This window comes from Prunus avium, chromosome 8, assembly GCF_965620075.1.
Source record: "Prunus avium chromosome 8, drPruAviu1.hap1.1, whole genome shotgun sequence".
NCBI lineage: Eukaryota > Viridiplantae > Streptophyta > Magnoliopsida > Rosales > Rosaceae > Prunus > Prunus avium.
In genome coordinates this window covers 25,020,502-25,043,723 of record NC_142291.1, presented here as the reverse complement: position 1 = coordinate 25,043,723, position 23,222 = coordinate 25,020,502, and the positions used below count along the sequence as shown (strand labels likewise).

At 41.3% G+C, this 23,222-nt stretch overlaps 1 protein-coding gene and 1 long non-coding RNA gene across 2 annotated transcripts; both read left to right on the top strand.

Annotated features, from left to right (window-relative positions):
- The first annotated feature begins 196 nt into the window (after positions 1-196).
- Positions 197-2,095, top strand: LOC148292375 (uncharacterized). Its single transcript, XM_088245795.1, has 2 exons — positions 197-524; positions 1,263-2,095. The coding sequence occupies exons 1-2, from the start codon at positions 197-199 to the stop codon at positions 2,093-2,095; spliced, it is 1,161 nt and encodes a 386-aa protein (XP_088101921.1).
- A 16,464-nt stretch (positions 2,096-18,559) lies between these two features.
- On the top strand, positions 18,560-20,614 carry LOC110772994 (uncharacterized). The gene is made up of 4 exons (XR_015826132.1): positions 18,560-18,721; positions 18,811-18,912; positions 19,058-19,131; positions 20,145-20,614. It is a non-coding gene; the product is annotated as an uncharacterized LOC110772994 (long non-coding RNA).
- The last annotated feature ends 2,608 nt before the right edge of the window (positions 20,615-23,222 follow it).

Below are 23,222 nucleotides of genomic sequence, written 5' to 3'. Positions count from 1 at the left end.
AGTCGAGGAAATCCGTCCGGAGGTCTACCCTGAAGAAGGATGGAGACCCAAAGAGGACGTCGAGCTAATACCCTTGGATCTTGACCAGCCAGACAGAAAAGCGCGGATCGGCTCGCGCCTAAGCCCAAATGGGAAGGCGGAGCTGACAACCTTCCTCCAGAACAACAAGGACATGTTCGCATGGTTGCCGTCAGACATGCCAGGCATCGACCCAAACATCATCTGTCATCGCCTCCACGTCAACCCTGCTAGCAAGCGAGTGGCACAGAATAGACGCATCTTCGCCCCAGAGTGGGTCGCAATCATTGAAGCCGAGATCAACAAATTTCTAGCAACCGGCTTCATTGAAGAGGTCTCCTACTCGGAGTGGTTGGCCAACGTTGTTCTGGTAGCAAAACAAGAAAAGGGCAAATGGAGAGTTTGCGTCGACTACACTGACCTCAACAAGGCATGTCCAAAAGACAACTTCCCATTGCCAAGAATCGACCAACTCGTGGATTCCACCTCCGGCAATCAGCTGCTCAGTTTCATGGACGCCTACTCCGGCTACAATCAAATCATGATGCACGAGGATGACAAGGCGAAAACCTCTTTCATCATCGAGAAAGGGACCTACTGCTACAAGGTCATGCCCTTTGGGCTAAAGAACGCCGGAGCAACATACCAAAGGCTCGTGAATAAAATCTTCAAGGAGCAGATCGGCAAGACTATGGAAGTCTACGTGGACGACATGCTGGTCAAAGCCCCAAAACGTGCAGATCACATCAAAAACCTCACCGAGGCATTCAACTTGCTACGCCAGTACTGCATGAAGTTGAACCCAAGTAAATGCACGTTTGGTGTATCCTCCGGTCGATTCTTGGGATACCTAATCACGCAACGAGGTATCGAGGCACACCCACGACAAATCAAGGCCATTCTCGAGATGAAGTCACCTTCCACAATGAAGGAAATACAAAGTCTGACGAGCAGAGCAACAACCCTCAACCGATTCCTCTCGAGATCTACCGACAAGTGCAGACCATTTTTCAAAGCTTTGAAAAAAGGACAAAGAGACAAGTGGGATGAGGAGTGCGAAGTAGCTTTTCAGAATTTGAAGACTTACCTCACTTCACCTCCCCTGCTCTCAAAACCAGTCCCAGGCGAGGACTTGTTCGTATACCTGGCAGTGTCCAACTCGGCCGTTAGCTCAGCTCTCATTCGAGAAGAACTAGGGGTCCAACATCCGGTATTCTACACGTCAAAAGCTCTCCTCGATGCAGAGACTCGCTACCCGAAATTGGAAAAGCTTATTTTGGCCCATGTAGTTTCCGCGAGAAAGTTACGACCCTACTACCAAGCTCACCGAGTCATCGTCATGACCGACTTTCCTTTGAGATCAATACTTCACAGCCCTGACGCTTCCCAGCGACTCATGAAATGGGCTATAGAACTAAGCCAGTATGACCTCCTCTACCGGCCAAAAACTGCAATAAAAGCCCAAGCTCTAGCAGACTTTGTGGCAGAATTCACCTCACCAGCCGAAGAAGAGAAGTTGGTCAACAATAAGAAGGAAAAATCAAAAGCAGACGGCACCTCCGATGAACCTGACGAACCCACAGACATGTGGCAATTACGCGTAGACGGAGCGTCGAACCAAAAAGGAGCGGGAGTAGGCGTCGTCATCATCACCCCGGATGGGACCCTATTAGAGCAAGCCATCACGCTTGGCTTCCCAGCCTCGAACAACGAGGCAGAATACGAGGCATTGCTCGCTGGCCTGCGCTTGGCAAAGGAGTTAGCAATAAAGAAGCTAGCCATCTACTCATATTCCCAGTTGATCACAAATCAAGCGTCAAGTGAATACATGGCGAAGCACCCAAGGATGATCTTGTACCTTGACAAAGTCCAAGAGCTATTGAAGACGTTTCCTACATTCACCATCCAACAGGTGCCTCGAGCAGAGAACGCGCATGCAGATGCCCTGGCAAGCCTAGGGTCCGCGCTGGATACCCAATTCAGACGCTCCATCCCGGTCGAACACTTAGACCGACCAAGCATTGAAGAAATAGAGCCAATCGACGCAATGCAGATTGACGAGGACCCCAGCTGGTAGGACCCCATCATCGACTACCTGAGGAATGGAAATCTACCAAAGGACAAGTCCGAAGCCAGAAAAGTCCAGCATAAAGCCGCGAGATACTACATGCACGGCAACAAGCTCATCCGCAGATCATACTCCGGCCCTCATCTTACCTGCATAAAGTACCCTCAAACACTCGAGGTCCTTTGCAAAATTCACGACGGCGAGTGTGGCAACCACTCTGGGGGCAGATCACTAGCCCAGAAGGCTCTAAACGTAGGCTACTTCTGGCCTACCATGCGCCACGACTCCACTGAATATGTCAAGAAATGCGATCGCTGCCAGCGATACAAGCCAATTCCTAACCTGCCTGCCAAAGTCTACCATCCACAAAACAGTCCATGGCCATTCATGCAATGGGCCATTGACTTAGTGGGTCCTCTGCCGCCGGCACTCGCCAAAAAGGACATCATGATCGTTGCCACTGACTACTTTACTAAATGGATCGAGGCCGAGGCTCTATCATTTACTAAAGAAGCCGATGTGGAGCGATTCATCTGGAGAAACATCATCTGCCGGTTTGGTTGCCCACAGTCACTGGTGACTGACAATGGCTCACAATTCATCGGCAAGCACATCACCGCCTTCTTCGCAAAATACAAGATCAAGCAACACCTGTCTACCCCGAGGTATCCACAAGGAAATGGACAGGCTGAGGCATCCAACAAAGTCATATTAGACTGCTTGAAGAAAAGGCTAGAAGGCGCCGAAGGGAAATGGGTGGATGAACTCCCAGGAGTACTGTGGGCTTATCGCACCACCAAACGAAGATCGACTGGCGAAACCCCATTTTCCCTCGCCTATGGGACGGAAGCGATCATCCCTCCTCACATCACTGTCCCCACCATAAGCCTTGAGGTAGGCAGTGTTGATCAGAACTCCGAGCAGATGAAGCTCAACCTCGACTTTCTTGAGGGCGAACGAGAGAAGTCTATTGTCCGAGTCGCCTCCTATCAGCAACAATTGAAGTCTTACTACGACAAAAGAGCCAAGGTCAGACAGTTTCAACCAGGCGATCTCGTGCTCAGAAAGGCTTTCATCACTGCACCAAGGCAAGGGTCCAAAAAGATGAATCCTCATTGGGAGGGCCCTTATGTAGTCAGCCGGTCCGGGGGCAGGGAGAGCTACACCCTAGACACCATGGAAGGGAAGGAAATTCCACGACAGTGGAACGCTTACCATCTCCGAAAGTATTATCCATGACATTTCCTTCTCAATCCCAAGCAGATGACTGAGCCATGCACACCTCTGAAGAAGAGAAGCAACTACTAGAAGCTTTTGGTTTTTGTATCCAGTTATTTCCATTCTTGAATAAAGCACTATAACCTTATAAACATCAATATAAGTTCAGTTTCTCATTCTAGAATGTCTTATCTGCGTACTCATTCCAGAACATCTCCATAAAAGTTGCCCATAAGCAGCGTCCTTCGGGAGACGCAGGGTGACGACCAAAGCGTCCTTCGGGAGACGCAGCCCATAAGAAGCGTCCTAAGGGAGACGCAGGGTGCGCCAGGAATTTCCTAAGGAAGGTATTCAGGTTCCTATCCGTTTCCTAAGGGAGGCAGGATAGTCACACAATTGCCCATAAGCAGCGTCCTTCGGGAGACGCAGGGCGACGACCAAAGTTTCCTCCGGGAGACGCAGCCCATAAGACGCGTCCTAAGGGAGACGCAGGGTGCGCAAGGAATTTCCTAAGGGAGGTATCCAGGTTCCTATCCGTTTCCTAAGGGAGGCAGGATAGTCACACAGTCGCCCATAAGCAGCGTCCTTCGGGAGACGCAGGGCGACAACCAAAGCGTCCTTCGGGAGACGCAGCCCATAAGAAGCGTCCTAAGGGAGACGCAGGGTTCGCCAGGAATTTCCTAAGGGAGGTATCCAGGTTCCTATCCGTTTCCTAAGGGGGGCAGGATAGTCACACAGTTGCCCATAAGCAGCGTCCTTCGGGAGACGCAGCCCATAAGAAGCGTCCTAAGGGAGACGCAGGGTTCGCCAGGAATTTGCCTACAACGTATGCAGACCACGCCCGGAGTCCCTTAAGGGGGACCCTGGCAACTATGAATCTCCAAAATAAGATGCCCAATCAAAATACAGGCTAGTTACTCAAGCAGTTCACAAGTCAATATGCAAATTGAAGTTGAAAAAATAACTGAAATTTCCATAGCAAGCTGACCAACCGGCCAAGTTCAACAAAAGGGAGATGGTCAGACGAAACCAATTATTCTAAACAAGAAAGCAGACTACAAAAGCTGAAAATAAATAAAGAAGTCTTCATCTACTCCGAGACGCCGGCAGGAGGCCTTTGATCTGCAGTCTCTTCTGCATCCGCCTGATCAACCATGCCTTCAGCAGCTTCGCCTGCTTGCTCCGCGACATCTGCCATCATCTCATCCTCCTCGGCCCTACCCGCTCCAGCTGCCTGCTCTTCAGCTTCCCCTTGCACACGGAATATGTCAGGACAGAGTGTCTCAATGTCTGCATCTTCAATTGCATACAAGGAAGCAGTCCCATCCGCACAGTGCAGATAGCCCAACTTGTACGCATTCATGGTAGCTTAGAACTTGGACTTCTCAACAGACTTATGATATACGCCAAATCTAGCCAAAAGCTTGTCATGACTAAAGGAGACGTCAGCATTCTTGTGCTCAAGACGGAAGTAGGCATCTTTTCGACTAACCAAGTCAGCAGCAGAAGAAGGGGCAACAACAGACGAGTTTCGGATAGTTTCAGCAACAAGAACTACTCATTTTTTGAAGCAGATGAAATGTTGCTTCATTTTGTTTTTCCAAGGAAAGACTCGAGAATGTGCCAAGATCGCCGGCCTGATGGATGTGATCGACGAGGCCGAGTTTGATAGGAAGTTCGTCTTGAGCAGATTAGACATGCATGCATCCCCTGCAGGGCTAGACTTGTTCGCCTTGGGATCATCCGCCGACGCTGAAGAAGAACCCTTCGCCTAGGCAGATGACTCTCTCATCTTCTTAGCCGCCGCCAACCTCGCCTGCAAAGAGGTCAATGATGTAGAATCAACTCCACGCTTGGCTGCCCGTACCTCAACAACTGGGTCACGAGCAGATCTCCCGCTTCGATCCCCATCCTTCGACTGATGCGGACGACTTGAACTTCGAAGAGGGATATCTGCATCTCTCTGACGCTCAGTAGAACGGGATCGAGCACGAACTACCTCACGAAGCAGATCATGATTTTCACCAACTTTCCTGCCATCTGCACCCGCGGGAGGTGTGGCCCTGGTGGATGACGATGGAGCAGACCCTGCTTGAGTCTTCTCAACCTTGGTAGATGATGATGGGACAGACCTTGCTTGAGTCTTCTCAGCAGAAGGGAGCCTTGGCTTCTTCCTCCAAGGAGACGCATCATCCTTCGCCCGTGAAGAAGTAGCTTCATGTCTTGAGGACTGTTGCGTCGATACAGCTGCACCAAAATGGATTCAGCTGCATCCTCAACTTGTGATACTCGCAAGTGCACGAACCGTTGGTAGTTTAGCGTATGTAAGTGCGAGGTCGATTCCACAGGGATTGGTGATTGAATGATCCAATTTAGTTTCCCTACACAAAACAGAAATGAAAAAGAAAGGAAATAAATAAAATAAGGAAGAAAGAAATAACTAACTCAAGCAAATAAGTTCCCAAGTTCAATTAGATTAATGGATTGGTTCTAGCTAAAGTATGATTAAGCCATGGTGTGTGGTCATAACCTTGTGTTCCTAATTCCCTAATTTGATCATTTGTTGTCTAACCTAAAATTAAGCATTAGGAACCCATTAAGCATAGAAGAACAATTTAAACAACCAAGCATGTATCTAATCCCTGTTGTCGAATGTCCATACATACTCTTCCTATTCATAGTTCAATTCGAATTAAAGCATGGTGTCTACTCTTAATTCAAACCAAGATAGCTAACATGCAAGCCTAAATGGTGATCAATCATTCAAACTAGCATATTAACTTATAAGCATAATGAATAAGAACAAAAACCATAATTGAAACTTGGAAACTAATTCAACTTGAAAACTTAAGAAAAGAATTTACATAACAAGAAAAATAAATTACAACTAAGAAAACATTAAAGAAAGCTAGAATTGAGAACTAGAAAGGAAAACTAAGAGAATTTGAGGGAGAGAAGGGAAGGGAGCTCTAGAGAAGTGTTTGAGAGCTCCCCCCCTTGGGGTGTGTTTACAAGCTTAGAGAACCTCCCTATTTATAGGCCTAGGGGAAGTGAAAATCTGAATTCAATATGGCTAATGCATACAACACTTGTTTTATAAAATCTGAAATGGTTGATGCACTTGTATTAGAAAATCTAAATTGGGTGATGCACTTGTATTAGAAAATCTTGAATTGGTTGATGCACTTCACCAATAGATCCCACCAGCAGCCCTAGCTCATCTTCATGTCACCATGTCCAAGCTTCCAACCAGAAATGATAGCTCATACCTAGCTCACCATGACCAAGCATCCAACCAGCACATGCTGAGGTCAGCATGACCAGAAACTTCAAGGGCTTACAACTTGGGCTTATCTTAATCAAATTAGGACTTTAAGCACTCGAAATTGAAGTTCAGAATGTCTTCTTTCCATCCATATATCATTTGGGCCAATCCAAGGTCGGAGGAGGAAGTTAAGGTCAAAACAAATTGCTAACTCATTTTGCGCGCTGATAAAATCCATCCTGAGCATGGCTCTGTGTTTGCTAGGTAACAGACTCCATATTTATCCAATGGGGCTGAATTTTGGATATGTTATAGTACACACCCATTGGAACAACTTTCATGAAGAATGCTGCCTCATCCGAGCTGTGTAGGTTGCTGAAACAAAGCTTGCAATATGACCTACGGAACTGGACTGGCAGGGGGCTGTAGCCAAAATGAGTTTGTCTTTTAAGCTCTTCATCCATTCATCCAAATTAGGCCTTAACATGCTTGAATTGCATGAATTATGCTCTCTTGCTCTATTTGCCTACAAAACACACAAAGGGAGGCAAATAACTTAGAAATCTAAGAAACTAAGCAAAAGAAGTAAGTAATTAGGGCATGTATATGTATGAAATTATGAGCTTAACAAGGACGTAGCAGCAACCTTCCTTTTTGAAAGGGATTCGGAAGAGCACTCTTCTTGTCCGACAAGCAGATCATCAGAGTCTGGACCATTCAGCTTCCATCTCTCAACATCCTGGGCAGGGGGCAGACCACCGACTTTCTCCCAATACTCGCCCAACTGATGACGCCCGCAACGCATAGGCAGTGGCTGGTCCACCTACGCACCTGCTCCACCACAGCTGCTGCCCACTGCCAGCCGTTGCCTGTCACGACGACATCTAGTCGGGCTTTCCCTAGCTGATCCTCAAAGCAAAAAAGAAGAAAAAGAAATACACGTGCTCGACTTACCTTGGGATGCACAGCGACTCCTCTCTTCGACAAGCAGTACAAATTCTCCAAGATCTCTCTCAAGCTAGAAAGTAGAGAAGTTAAGTTTGCGATGTGAAGAAGAGTGAAGAGAAGCCCTGCATTTACACATGTTCGGCATCCTAGGTCAAGAAAGAATCGCAAGCCCATTCCTACTGGGAACCGAACTCCAAGTGCAAGTCATATACTTCCTCCACTCAGGAGCCCAAATCCAAGAAGGAAGCCCAGTTACAGCTGGACAGCCCAACAGATGATTTACATCTCCTACATGCCACCACGCGCCATGCAGAAGCTGGGGGGCATTTGTGGGAACCGAATTAATTCGTAACCCTAGGTCAAATAATTCCTTCCATTTGGGGATTATTTGACCTAATTGGGAATTGTTCAATTTAATTGGGGATTACCCAATTAAATAGAATGTTACCTAATTAGGTTGAGGATTGATTTGATTCCTACGAATATTCTCAATTAATGGAGGAGTTACTTAATTAAATTAGGTATTGATTTGATTGCTACCCTGATTAGGGATTTGATTTAAATCAAATAAATCAAATCCCTAATTAGTCAAATCTCGCCAAATTGGGGAGGAATAATTCCCTTCCATCTACGGAATTATTCCTCTGAAACCCTAGCCCCCGAGACCTCTATAAAAGGATGGCCACACACAAGGGTTGATGTACGTCTAAACTCCTAATGAAACTCTGCAGAAATTATCTCTCAGAAACCCTAGCCGCCACTCTCTCTCTCCCTTTTACACAAGGCTCCGGCCACCACTCACGGCTCCGGCCACCCGGTTTCTACCACACATACATATTCCCGTACCCTATTTTAGCTATCGTTTCTCTTGAGATTGATTGAACTGACTTAGGCATCGGAGGGTCTTTGGCCAACACCCCCCGGGTGTGGTCCTCTTATTGTTATTCGTTTTGCAGGGAGAAAGAGAGGCGGAGAAGACGAAGGAATCTTTTAGGTGAATATTCCCGTGGGAGGAAATTGGCTCCCACAAAGGCAACATTAATTAGTCTGCAACTGCAATGCATGTGTTAAGATTTAAGCAAATTAATATTTCATTAGATTAAAGCATAAATCGGTTTGTTCTCTTCATCAATCATATCTTGTTGCAGGGATCTCAAAAGAGACGAAAAATATAAAAAGAACATTGACTAAATGGTTACTTTCTATTTAAAATCGCACCGCGCACTTTGAATTAGTATTATTTGGTTAAAATACTGGATGGCTGAATGGTCTCTGAGATGATTCTCAGAAGAAGACCTAATTAACATAAGAACGATTTCCATTATTGGGTCGTATCGACGTTTAGGTACACATACACTATAGATTACAATACGGAATGGGCCTCACAATTTGAACAGTTTGGATCACCATTGACTCATATTGGAAACACAGATTTATAGCTTATTGTAAACAACAAGGGGAGGGTACAAATTTAAAGCAGCATAAACATGAGTTACATGATTATTTAAAAACTACACGTGTGGGTTCTCGCCGATCCAGCAGAACTGCGAGAGCCTTTATTTTTGAGCTTCCAAACAGAAAAGTACTCGAACCACAAGCATAGAACGAGGCAGCAGCAAAACCTCTTTATTTCCTGCATGCATGCATGCCTTGCCAAAACATAAACTTGCTTGCTTGACCTAATTAATGCTTTTTACAAAAGTAGCAGAAGCATGCAAACCCTTTAAAGACCTTCACACCGAGAACGTTGCCATAAGTTGCATGGCAGGCACCGTGCTTTGCACGTTCCCATGTCCTGCATTGTTTGTTACAGTTCTTGGATTGGGCACAAACCCCTGACCATGTCTTGCTGCGCTTCGACTCCAGCGGGCATATTACTCCCTCGGCCGTTGGCACCACTGTTTATCACACAAATTCAACAAAATATTCAATATCGCATATATTAAAAATAAAATTTATAGGATGATAATTATAAAAACAATAAAAAATCTATGATTACGAAGTTGTAAAATGCAACTTTTTTTATGCCCTACATGAATAAATTCATGAGTTCGCTACTGATACAGATTAGGGTTTAGCTAAGCTCACCCAAGGAAACGATGAGAAGGAAAGCAATTACGATAGCAACTGTGGGACGGATTCCAGCAACAGACTTTGCCATCTTTGAACTCTTTAGTTGGTTCTTTTTCTTGATAGTACAAGTGAGGACCAACCCCAATTTATAGGCAGAATATGTTGTCCCTTCTCTCTCTCTCTCTCTCCCTCTCTCTTTACTGTTTGTTTTTTTTTTTTGGGTTCTAAATGAAAATCCGATCAGTAAATTAGGCGTTGTTCACAACTTGATCAATCTGTACATGACACGTAGAAGATAGACTGAAGTATATATGAATGAAAACTGTTTATTAAAATGTTTACTTTCTTGTAAGTTCTGCATGTGCTTATGAAATTTTTTTAGAATAATGAAAGCTATTAATAATTCTATGAACCCCATGGATCTGATCTCTACAGTCTAACTTGTAGGCACGTCTTTCGGAAAAATTCTGGGAAAGAAGTTTAATCAAAGTCAAACCTAAGAAGGCAAGAGCCCCTTCCGTTTCCTCAATTGAGGGAAAGAAGACCCAGCATCTGAAGTGAAGTCAAATCCCTTTCTAAACTGAACCTCCATTAATTAGGAAACTTAAGTAAGGTTGATCTCAACACGATTACAGCATATATTAATTTATCCATGTTGGTCTAAATGGTTCGATACAAGCCATGATGTATAAGTCTCACATCGGATAATACAATAATAATCTACAATTCAAAAATATAGGTAGTCCACTTCTAATTGCATCATAAAACCCCACACCCAAAAGTCCATTCAGCCTAATCCAACCCAAGGATTAGACCTAGGTGATTAGTATGGAGACAATATCAGTGCATCATTTGGACATGACTACTACTATTGGGCCGTTGGGACAACAATCTCAACTCCTTTGTAATATGTTCTCTTGGCACACACAACCGAATGCCTAGGAAATTTGCCGCACTTGTTTTTTATGAAACAAATTTCACCAAAACGGGTTGAATCCAGCACCTCTCCAATAGACTTATTAGTAATTAAAGTTCCGATAGTTACGGATGTTTAGTGGTTATTAACCCCTTATTGGACACGAATATCATCTCGACATTTATGTGCCTTATAATGGGCACGCGTATGTGTGATACGTGTGCCCAATTTGAGTGTGATAGCCATCAAACACATCCGTAACTATTTAGGCTTTCTTTTATTAGTAAACGTGGAAACTTGCTTTACTCTAGTTTCACCATGTCTGATTCTGTTGACCCCTAAAATGGAGTTTAACTTAGATAGACTGAAGTGGTAGATGATGTGTGAAGGCGTGTGCCTTCAACAAGTGTATGTGCCTTCGGGAGGCAAGGTAAGAAACTGCCTTCGGTAGGTTGGGGGAGAGTGAAGGCCTTCGGTAGGTTAGCCTTCGGCAGCCAATGACGTTCAGCATAAGTAAAGTAAATAAGCATACAAGGTATACGTGATTCACCCGAATGATGGGCTATGTCCATGGAGAAGGATATTCTCATTATAATAATGTTTGTTTATATTTGTATAAGGGGATTAGACCCAAATATGAAGGGAAGAAGAAAGAAGCCCAAGGCCGAAAGTACAAAGCCCAAGAGTCCAAGGTCCAAGGGTCAAGACTCTTTTCTCAGTGGAGAGTGATTTTCTTTCCTAAGTGAAGGGGAGTCTCCACCTCTTGTAGTCTTCCGTGACTTGTGGCAAGGCTTTTTTGGCAAAGGTGATGACCTCTCAAAGCATGGCACGTGGCTGATCTTGCTTAGCTAGTTGCTCGGTTAGTCATGATATCAACAACTGCTTATCATAAAACAAGGGATATATGAATGTTGATCCTCTGAACAATCTTAAAACCTCCATTTTAGGGATATGTATCATTATTTTAAAAACCAAAGTCTTTTTAATAAATGTTTCTGGTAATCGTTTACCCTAAGAGCATCCGCAATGGGCTCCCTAAACCACCTCCTTAGACAAATTTTGGGGAGGAATTGTAAAAATGCAACTCCAACCATGCTCACTATCCACCTCCCAAAATAGGGAGTCCTCTAGGAGCTCCTAATTCCGAGGAGAGAGAAAGTACTCCCAGTGGCTCCCTATAATTTAATGCTGCCTTATTTAATGAGTATTTCAAACCTTTATTTAATGCTAACTATTTTTTATTTTATTTTTTAATAGAGATGGACCAATCAAAAAAGAGTTATAACATTTATGACTCTCCAAATTAGGGAGTATGGTTGGAGTTGAAATTTTTTAGAGAGCTCCTAAAATAGCTTTCTTATATTTTTAGCTAAATTTTAGCTAAGAAATAGAGAGCATCATTGCGGATGCTCTAAAATTACGCATTTTATTGTAACTTAGAACAAAGCGTAACCTTCTGAACCTGGCACCTATGGGGCATTCTCATTTTCATCTTCATGGCATTGACAAGTCTCGAAACATAATTTTAAAGCTTCTTTTCATTATAATGATTGGAAGAATGTGATAAGATTGGTTGCATATATCCTTTTAATATATGGTTTACTAACAACAGAAGCACGTGGCGTTGTAGTGTTGGCCTATAATTTCTACTCTTTTTTAATAAGATTAAAATATTTTGACGATTGACCAAGATTTTGAATATTAGATTATTGTTATTTTTTTCTGCAAAAGTTAAGAAAGAAGAGAGGTGTTTCTCATACACAGGGGTGGAGCCACACTAGTATATATGTGTAGAGGTGGGCAACCGAACTGAAATATATTTGAAGGTCGGAAACCGCATGATGAACCGTCGGTTTGCCATTTACTTGTTTTATTGTGTCGATTTTACCCTTTGAGGTAAATAAGGAAAACACATTGAAAATTCAAATTTAATGCATTATTTCCTTGTAATTGAATTTCAGAATTGAAATTTTGAATTCTTTCCTTGATATTATTTACCTAATATATGGATAAAATACAATTTTAATCAAGGAAAGTAAAGACCCACATATTATATCAATCAATCAAGCAAGCACTCTCATGAGATTATGTACCTATGCATAGGTAAACACCCTAGTATTAAACATATTAAAAACATAATACGTTTAATACTTATCAATTTGATTGGTGGTGTTCAAGCATGACACGTAGAAGATAGACTGAAGTATATATGAATGAAAACTGTTTATTAAAATGTTTACTTTCTTGTAAGTTCTGCATGTGCTTATGAAATTTTTTTAGAATAATGAAAGCTATTAATAATTCTATGAACCTCATGGATCTGATCTCTACAGTCTAACTTGTAGGCACGTCTTTCGGCAAAATTCTGGGAACAGTGTATTATAGCTGCTTAAAGTTTAAGCAAAGTCAAACCTAAGAAGGCAAGAGCTCTTTCCGTTTCCTCAATTGAGGGAAAGAAGCCCCAGCATCTGAAGTGAAGTCAAATCCCTTTCTAAACTGAACCTCCATTAATTAGGAAACTTAAGTAAGGTTGATCTCAACACCATTACAGCATATATTAATTTATCTATGTTGGTCTAAGTGGCTCGATACAAGCCATGATGTATAAGTCTCACGTCGGATAATACAACAATAATCTACAGTTCAAAAATATAGGTGGTCCACTTCTAATTGCATCATAAAACCCCTCACCCAAAAATCCATTTGGCCTAATCCAACCCAAGGATTAGACCTAGGTGATTAGTATGGAGACAATATCAATGCATGATTTGGACATGATCATGACTACTATTGGGCCGTTGGGACAACAATCTCAACTCCTTTGTAATATGTTCTCTTGGCACACACAACCGAATGCCTAGGAAATTTGCCTTACTTGTTTTTTATGAAACAAATTTCACCCAAACGAGTTGAATCCAGCACCTCTCCAATAGACTTAGTAATTAAAGTTCCGATAGTGACGGATGTTTAGTGGTTATTAACCCCTTATTGGACACGAATATCATCTCGACATTTATGTGCCTTAGTATGTGTGATACGTGTGCCCAATTTGAGTGTGATAGCCATCAAACATCCATAACTGTTTAGGCTTTCTTTTATTAGTAAACGTGGAAACTTGCTTTACTCTAGTTTCACCATGTCTGATTTTGTTGACCCCTAAAATGGAGTTCAACTTAGATAGATTGAAGTGGTAGATGATGTGTGAAGGCGTGTGCCTTCAACAAGTGTATGTGCCTTCGGGAGGCAAGGCAAGAAACTAACTTCGGTAGGTTGGGGGAGAGTGAAGGCCGGTAGGTTATTGCCTTCGGCAGCCAGTGACGTTCAACATAAGTAAAGTAAATAAGCATGTAGAAGACAAGGTATACGTGATTCACCCGAATGATGGGCTATGTCTACAGAGAAGGGTATTCTCATTATAATAATTTTTGTTTATATTTGTATAAGGGGATTAGACCCAAATATGAAGGGAAGAAGACATAAGCCCAAGGCCTAAGGTACAAAACCCAGGAGTCCAAGGTCCAAGGGTCAAGACTCTTTTCTCAGTGGAGAGTGTGGTTTTCTTTCCTAGATGAAGGGAAGTCTCCACCTCTTGTAGTCTTCCAATGTGGGACTCTTGACATTGCCCCTAGTTGTGACTTGCGGCAAGGCTTTTTTGGCTATGGTGATGACCTCTCAAAGCATGGCACGTGGCTGATCTTGCTTAGCTAGTTGCTCGATTAGTCATGATATCAACAACTGCTTATCATAAAACAAGGGATATATGAATGTTTATCCTCTGAACAATCTTAAAACCGCCATTTTAGGGATATGTATCTTTATTTTAAAAACCAAAGTCTTTTTAAAAATGTTTTTGGTAATCGTTTACCCTAAAATTACGCATTTTATTGTAACTTAGACAAAGCGTAACCTTCTGAACCTGGCACCTATTGGGCATTCTCATTTTCATCTTCATGGCATTGACAAGTCTCGAAACATAATTTTAAAGCTTCTTTTCATCATAATGATTGGAAGAATGTGATAAAGATTGGTTGCATATATCCTTTTAATATATGGTTTACTAACAACAGAAGCACGTGGCGTTGTAGTGCTGGCCTATAATTTCTACTCTTTTTTAATAAGATTAAAATATTTTGACGATTGACCAAGATTTTGAATATTAGATTATTGTTTTTTTTTTTTTTTTTGCAAAAGTTAAGCAGGAAGAGAGGTGTTTCTCATACACAGGGGCGGAGCCACACTGGTATATATGTGTAGAGGTGGGCAACCGAACTGAAATATATTTGAAGGTCGGAAACCGCATGATGAGTCGGTTTGCCATTTACTTGTTTTATTGTGTCGATTTTACTCTTTGAGGTAAATAAGGAAAACACATTGAAAATCCAAATTTAATGCATTATTTCCTTGTAATTGAATTTCAGAATTGAAATTTTGAATTCTTTCCTTGATATTATTTACCTAATATATTGATAAAATACAATTTAATCAAGGAAAGTAAGGACCCACATATTATATCAATCAATCAAGCAAGCACCCTCATGGTATTATGTACCTATGCATAACAACAAATAAAAAGTTGAGAAAAAACAATAAAAACAAGAGAACTATTGATGACGGACGGTTTCTCAAATAATATGTACCTAATATATAGGTAGTATGAGCTAATGTACGTGATATTATATATATTTATATAGGTAGAACTTTCTAACGTACCTGATTACTAGGTACATAGGAAATTATGTACATTTAGGAGGTAAGTATGAGATAATGTACATGATTACTAAGTAAATATGTACACAATTACTAGGTATATATGAGATATATGTACCTAATATATAGGTAATATTTTTTAATGTATGAGATAATGTGTGGATCTCATTAATACAACCAACAATAAAAAAACGCCATAATGAAGGCAAATTAAAGACATGGGAAAAATGGAGAGAAAAAAAAAAAAAAAAAGAAGCCAACATATTACATTCATAATTTAGCCAAAAAAGACACTAACCACAAAGGCCCAATACATACTAGGCACAATTGGCCATTACAATAATATGGCAATCTTACATCAAAATTAAAACAATCTAGTGCGCCTCCACTAACAATCAAGTAGGGTCGAAAAAACTCTGGCATAGGCATCCCAACTAAGATTGCAAACTCAGAACAATTAAAAATAGGTAAAGCTTGAAAAAACCAAGCCATAATAATAGAAATAAAACTCTCACAAAAGAGATGTGAAAAACTCTCACAAAAGGAGAGGTGAAAATTACATTGAAAACCCAAAGAGTTTCTGTGACTTATTCCAAACATAAAGAAACCGCAAAAAGGATGGTGGTGGAGATCCGAAGCGAGACACAGCTGAAATTGGCACTTAGGTGACGAGGGGTAAATTAAATGACACTCAAATTAAAAACACAACAAACTTCACATACTTTAGACCTTGACCAATACTCAGACATGAATAATCACAACCAAGAACATACACAGAGCATATCAATATGTACCTGCAAGCCTAGAGAATTACTAGTGACAACCTAGGCACTCAGAAGGACCCGTCAATCTAGGCATCCCCTGTGCTAGCAACAACTATGGTGAAAGTGTGTGAAAGCATCATAATCAAGTAAATACCAAACAGCAGATAATGATGACTAGTCAACCACCAAGAACACTAACCCAGAAAAATTACCGATATGCAAACCAGATTTTGTTCACCCAGAAACCCACCATTGGGAAAAACTGGAGTTCATCAACCGACCAGGCAATCCACTAAGTAGAAAAAGATTCTTACAAAGGAATACAAGCAAGCTCAAGCAAAACCTAGATCTATTTAGGAAGATGAGCTATACCTCCTTTGTACAATCTTCTTCTCCAACTTAGCAAAGCTTGAAGCTCAATTCTTCATGGCAATGGCAGCTCCTTCTCCATCTCGTTCATCCCATGGCACTAGCTTGCAAGCTCCAACTCAAACAAAAACCAAATTTGGATTCAAAGGAGAATGACCAATTTCTTCAAGAAACCATAGTCTTGAAGAAATCAATCTTGAATCTGACCTAGATATAAATGAGAGAGTGTTTTAATTAGCTAGATGCAGATTTTCATTTTTCAAATGCAGTTTTCAAAAAGAAACAATTTGGAAAACTCAAAGATGAAAAATATGAAGATGGCTCTTGAGGAAGAAGCAAAAGTTTCCAAAGAAACTTTCCAAAACTTGCCTACAAAAGTGACGGCTACCAAAAGAATAATTGGTTTCCTTTTACACCCAAATTCCTAGGTTAGAATCGTACAATGACAGCTGAGAATTTTGCAGAATAAGACAAAAACATATGGGTAGGATCCAGCTGGAACAGTGAGCTGGAATTCCTACTGAGGTAGAGGTTGATGTAACATCCCGACCCAAATTAAAGGAATAGTGAATTAATTAATTTCAAGATTTATGAATTTACAATTTTGCCCTCGGAGTAGGAGTAATTTGGTCATTTTATTTCCTGAAGGAATTGGGGACAGTGGGTTGTATTTTTATGTAGATCGTACCGAGATGAGTCCGTAGACACGTAGTGGGCTTGAATCGGAGTTGTAACGAAAAAGTTACGATCTAAAAACCCTCAGTGGCATAATCGTAAATAAGTTGCAGTTTGAATTTTGTTAAAAAGACAGAAATGCCCTCATTTCTCTCTCTCTCTCTCTCCCTGCGCGCAGAACCAGGTCCCATTGGAGCTGTTACTGTTCATCCGATCGGTTTCGACCCAGTTTTTGACAGAGTTTCGCTGGCGATTTCTCCCTCCTCCGGCCACCAAACCGGTCGATTAAGGTATGCTTTTCCACTTATTTTTCATGCTCTAGCTGATGGTTGGATAGGAATTGAGCAATTTCTGCGTTGTGATAGTTAAATAAGCGATTGAAAAATCTGCCGATTTCAACCTCCGTTTTCAGCCACTTCCGTCGACTTTTTGGGGTATGTCCAAGAACAAAAGTGACTCCAAATTAGGGGTATTACCCAGGGTAGGAGTCTTGGCCCGAGATTCTGAGATTTTTCGGGGATGCGATATCGCTTTGGACACCCACGCGCTGCCAGCGCGAGGGCACTGTAGCATAGGGGTATTAAGTCCCAAGTGCGATCCCCTGGTCCTCACGAACTCGTAGGATTTTACGAATCTCAATTTGGATACCGTATGAGTCTCGAACGGATATCGCCTATTACACGTTATCCGGGTTCGACAGGTTTGGACCGTTGGATGGTCTTGAATTTGTTATATGTTAACCTGGGCATCCTTAGAATTGTGTAGGATTCGACGGATCGTGAAACGGAGTCCCGGATACTCCGGAAATGCCAACCCTAGGGCTAGAATTTCAGTAACCATCCGATAGTGCGATCGGGAGCGATCTGGCCGTCCGATCTGGACCAAACTTGTAGGACGTGTATCCTAGACTTTGTGGAACCCATAGGAACTTTCGGATCGTAAAATGGAGGTCGTGGGGCCTACGGGCCCAGTTGACCAAATTTGAAAGGTTGTACCCTCGGTTGACCCTAAATCTTCTGAGATAGTTTACTCTTCGAAAGTACTAGAACGACCCTTTTGGACGAGTCTTGACCGTCACTTGATTTATGTGGGTCTATGAGATTTATTTTTATGGTTTTGTGATGGAAATCTTATGCTTTTGAATTTAATAGTTTATTTAAATTCTGTTTATATTTAATAGTTGAATTCTTTATTTTTGTCAAGTAGTTGCAATATATATGGGTTTCGACTTTTTGGAGTGTCTTGAGTTTATATATATATAATAGTTCAGAAAGCAATATTTTAGGTATTTCCCCGATTATGGGTTTTATGTTTGAGATTTATTTTGCTCAGGCCCGTCGGAGTTTGTCCAGGCCCTTCGGAGATTTATTTTGGAGATTTATTTTGCCCAGGCCCGTCTGAGTTTGTCCAGGCCCTTCGGGGCATGTTTGGTAGGCCTCACTGGACTGGACTGGACTGGCTTAATTAATACTTAAAACCCATGTTTGGTAAAAAGAGGGACTAACTTAAATGAGATTATATAGTCCAACAGTACCAAAAATGCCTCACTAGCTCGTCCAATCTAACGAGCCTGAAACATGGCTCGCAAAATAGCGACCTCGCTAAACAAAACACGCGAGTCCGAGCCCTAGAACGCCTCTCTCTCTCTCGCTCTCGTTTCCTTCAACATCGACTCTACTCTTCTTCGAAGTTGTACTTAGGCAAGTTTTTTTTCTCTCTCCCTTTACATACCTCTCTTATTCCTTCATGGGTATTGTTAATTTGGATGATTTTTTATACGATTTTTCAGTTCCATCTCCAAAGCAATGGCGAAGAACATGAACAAGAAGAAAGATAAACGATTCCGCTTCAATGGACATCACTGAAGAGCCCGTTTCAGATTTGCCTCAAGGTATCAAGTCCTGTTATTCTAATTTCATCAATGTCTGTTATTATAGCTTTCTTCGAATCCCTCTCTCTCTCTCTCTCTCTCTCTCTTACCTTTGCTTTTGGAGAATTTTGATTTTGATTTTTCTTTTTTTACATTGGTTGTGCAGCAATGGACACCTCAGAGTCGGGGGCTCACAAGTTCACAACCGAAGTGGTGGTGCTTCCAGTTTCTAAGTATCAAGTATTACCAAGCAGTCACTTTTTTTATAAGATTATTAGGTTTTTCTATTAGTGGAGTGATAATCAAGACCACAAATTTAAAATCTTAAACCTTAAAGACACATTTCTACATGATTTTCTTCGACAAATTAATTTGTGTTCTTGATTTGTGTGTTAATTGGGTATTATAGCTATTGCTAAAAGATTATGGGTGAGGTTTCTTTCTGGGTTCAATTCAAATAAACAAGTGCGTATGTGGTGCAACAGGGTCTTTAATTTTTGTGGATGTTTACTAGTCCTCTTTTGTGAAAATATAGGTTGTTTACTTTATAAATGGTGCAGAGTTTCAAATATAACCGAAATTGATTCCATTCATAATTAAGCTTGGAATGTATTTTTTTTTATTCACTAGGTAGATGTGTTAGATGGATTGGTATTACATGACAAACCTTGCAAATCCTCACTTTGACTGTCATCATATGATGGTTTTCTAGTACAGAGTTCTTCGACAGAGCAGTAACTCTGCTACTCTCACTATGAAGTACTTTTTGCCTGTGATCTAGCCTGGTTACTTCTTCGTCATGTTTTGTGGCTCAGAAGGAATTGTTTTAACATCACTCTGTTTTTGGGTGTCATTCGAGCATGGTTCGAATGGGTAATGAGGAGACTTGTTTTTGTAGCTTGTTGATATTGCTCTATGACTGATCATGTCATTCGAGCATAGGGATAGAATTCAAGGCATGGAAGGAAAGAAATTTGAGGAAGGGGAGGGTAAGGATTAATGTGTCTCTTTTTCTTAAGGACTAGGGTGGCTAACGATGAATGAAGAAATTTTACCTTTTCCCATTAACCTATATGTTGTTTGTTCAATTTACCCATTAAATGCTTCTGTGATTGAAGAAATAGATTTGCCTATCCTGGTTTCATTTCATTTCCAGCTGCTTTGTTTATTGCATATGTATCATGTAATTAATTATTCCTTTAGCTGCAAAGTTCTATTTGATGAGACTTGAGATGTTATATGCGTACTTGCAGGCTTGAGAAATTTTCCCATGTTTGGAGGTCAAAACAACTTGTGTAGGCAAGCATGCATAATTTCAGAGTTGAAGTTGATGGTGTCTTTTGAGCCAATGGATTTTTCTAGATATCAGAAGTGCAATGGAAAATTAACGAATTGATCTAGACAAAGAGTCAAACATTTTTTCTGTTGGATGCTGGAAGTGCCTCATATAATTATTGACTAAGTTGCAAGATGTGGTGTCATCAAATGCAGAGAAGAGAGAACTCAAGTGATGCACATCGACCATTTTCTGTGGTGCTTTTTTGTCTTAAGAAGGGTGGTCTAATTTTGCCTTGTTTGCTTTTGGTTTGTAATATGTTTCTCATTGGCTGTTCTTGGCTTTTTTTTCTTTCTTTCCTTATGTATCTCCTAGAACCTGGCTTTTGCCTTGTGGAATTGTGGATGTTTATTTGTATGTATTAATGGTGGATTTGTGTGTAGTGAATTGAATTTCTAATTTCGAGTCTTGTGGATGACTTTTGCATATATATGAAGAATTCTTTGTTATTGATACATTAATTGAATTCTTTGAGTTTGCATATACTCAATTATTATATATAAATTTTGTGAAAAAGAAATGTACATATCAATTTGATAACTATAAAGTATGTTTATAGTTTTAAGATCTTAAATTACATTTAATTATCTTAAAATTATTATTATTTTTTATAGTCCGACTCAGCACCAAACATAGGTCTTCACTATTTTTACAATCCAGCTTCTTAGTCCGATGCAGCACCAAACGTAGGTCAGGACTTAATCCAGCTTAGTCCAATCCGAGCTAATCCAAGACAGTCCTAGGATTTAGTCCAGTCCATGACAGTCCGCCGTACCAAACATGCCCCGAGGGTTTATTTTGGAGATTTATTTTGCCCAGGCCCGTCGGAGTTTGTCCAGGCCCCTCGGAGATTTATTGATTTATTTTGCCCAGGCCCGTCGGAGTTTGTCCAGGCCCCTCGGAGATTTATTGACTTATTTTGCCCAAGCCCGTCGGAGTTTGTCCAGGCCCTTCGGAGATTTATTTTGGAGATTTATTTTGCCCAGGCCCTTCGGATGTCTTCTTAATACGATGCCTTGGGATGGAAAGTTTATGCATATTGTTTTAATGGTTCCTTGAAATATATTATATATTTGATTATTGGATTTAATATGTTATGAGGTATGTGTTATATATATTTGGGTTTTGGACATATTGGAGTATCTTGAGTTCCTATATATATAATATTTGAGAAAGTGCTGTTTTAAAATATTTATCTAAGGGATTACGAACTCCACCATCATACGTACCTCCCCCTTGGATGATGACATTTGGAAACAGTGGATATGGACACTGGGATACATGGAAATAGTGGATATGGTTTGGATATGACGGAACCCGGGGCATACCTTAACGGGGTGTCGCTGTAGACCCTTAACTGGGTAGTATGCGCGCGTAGGGCTGTTTTCAAGCGTACGGGTCTTGATTCTTCGTCCGTACGTGCTGGCTGAGAGTTAGTCCCCCAGTTGGACGGCTCGTCCCTAGCCACATAGTCCGTTTGAGGGCTGATAATTGTGAGCTAGTCAACAATCCCCTGTTGGATTGTTTCCCCAGTACATGATGTGCATCATCATATGTACCTCCCCTTGGATACTGACACATGGACATAGTGGATATGGTTTGGATATGACGGAACCCGGGGCATACCTTAACAGGGTGTCGCTGTAGACCCTTAACTGGGTAGTCTGCGCGCGTAGGGCTGTTTTCAGGCGTACGGGTCTTGATTCTTCGTCCGTACGTGCTGGCTGAGAGTTAGTCCCCCAATTGGATGTCTCGTCCCTAGCCACATGGGCGTTTGATGCCGGATACTTGTGAGCTAGTGAACAATCCCCGGTTGGATTGTTTCCCCTGGTACATGATGATGGTGAGAGGTGGGTGTTAATATATTACATATATGTATATGTGGTTTTGATTCTGGTTTGAGATTTGTGAGTTTGTACATGTATGAATGCTTGAGCCCTGGATTGGGAAGTGTTGTACGGCAACATACGCCTTGGATAGGGTATGGTTGCGGGATTGAACTGATATAAAGGGAAGAATTTGATAATGTGTTCATTTTGTGTTTTGTTGGAATTGGAGTTGTGATAATATGAAATGTATCGTTGGTGCTGTTTTAAATATTTGTATATTACTGGAAGTGACTGTTGAGATGAGAACTACGTGTGGCTTGATCCCTTGCCCAAGGGTACGTAGGCAGCCTGGGGTTTCACCAGGTGCAGCCGCGGAATAATATTGTGTTTAAAAGGTTTGATCGTTTCTGTGTATGTGATTGGATTTTTTGATGTGGTTTTCGACGTGATTGTTGGATTTGAATCCGGTATAATGATTTTCTGTGGTATTTGTAAAGTTGTTTGAGGTCATTGATTACATGGTTTATGTATTAATTGACTTAAGAACATTATGGGTTCTGTTTTGAATTATCTGAAGGCCAGAGGCCTATTATGTGATTGCATGTTGATAACTTGTGCATGCTGCCTGTTGGGATATTAAAATGTGAATTTTGTGCAGGTTGAAATTTTGGGGAAAGCCAAATTTTAGGGGAGACTGCCGAAATTTCGGCAGAAAGTCTCGGTTCTTGGTAAGTGGGCCCGGCATCGGTGTGATGTCGAAAATTTCCACAGGATTCGTCTCGGGTTCTGAGGAATTCGGGGCGGGTCCTGTCAGTTGACTAGTCATAATCTTCCGAAGTTGGAAAATGCAATGTAATGCAATGCAAAATTTACCTTTGTCTATTTGCTTGAACCTCCATAGGATAGTTGATAGTTAAGAACACCTAGAGAAGCTATTCTTAATCTAAACTTGAGCTTGATAAAAAAACAATAAAAATCCTATTACAAAATTGTCAAGGGAAGCCAAAAGAAATACTCAAAATTCATACATTAACAACAGCTATTTGTGATGGTGGAGGAAAATCATAACAAAACAAAAACAAATAAAGAAAACATTATGTCCCTGAATTTGGGGAAGATATGAGAAGGGAGGAAGAGAGAAGGGGAACCCTATGCATCTTCTTAAT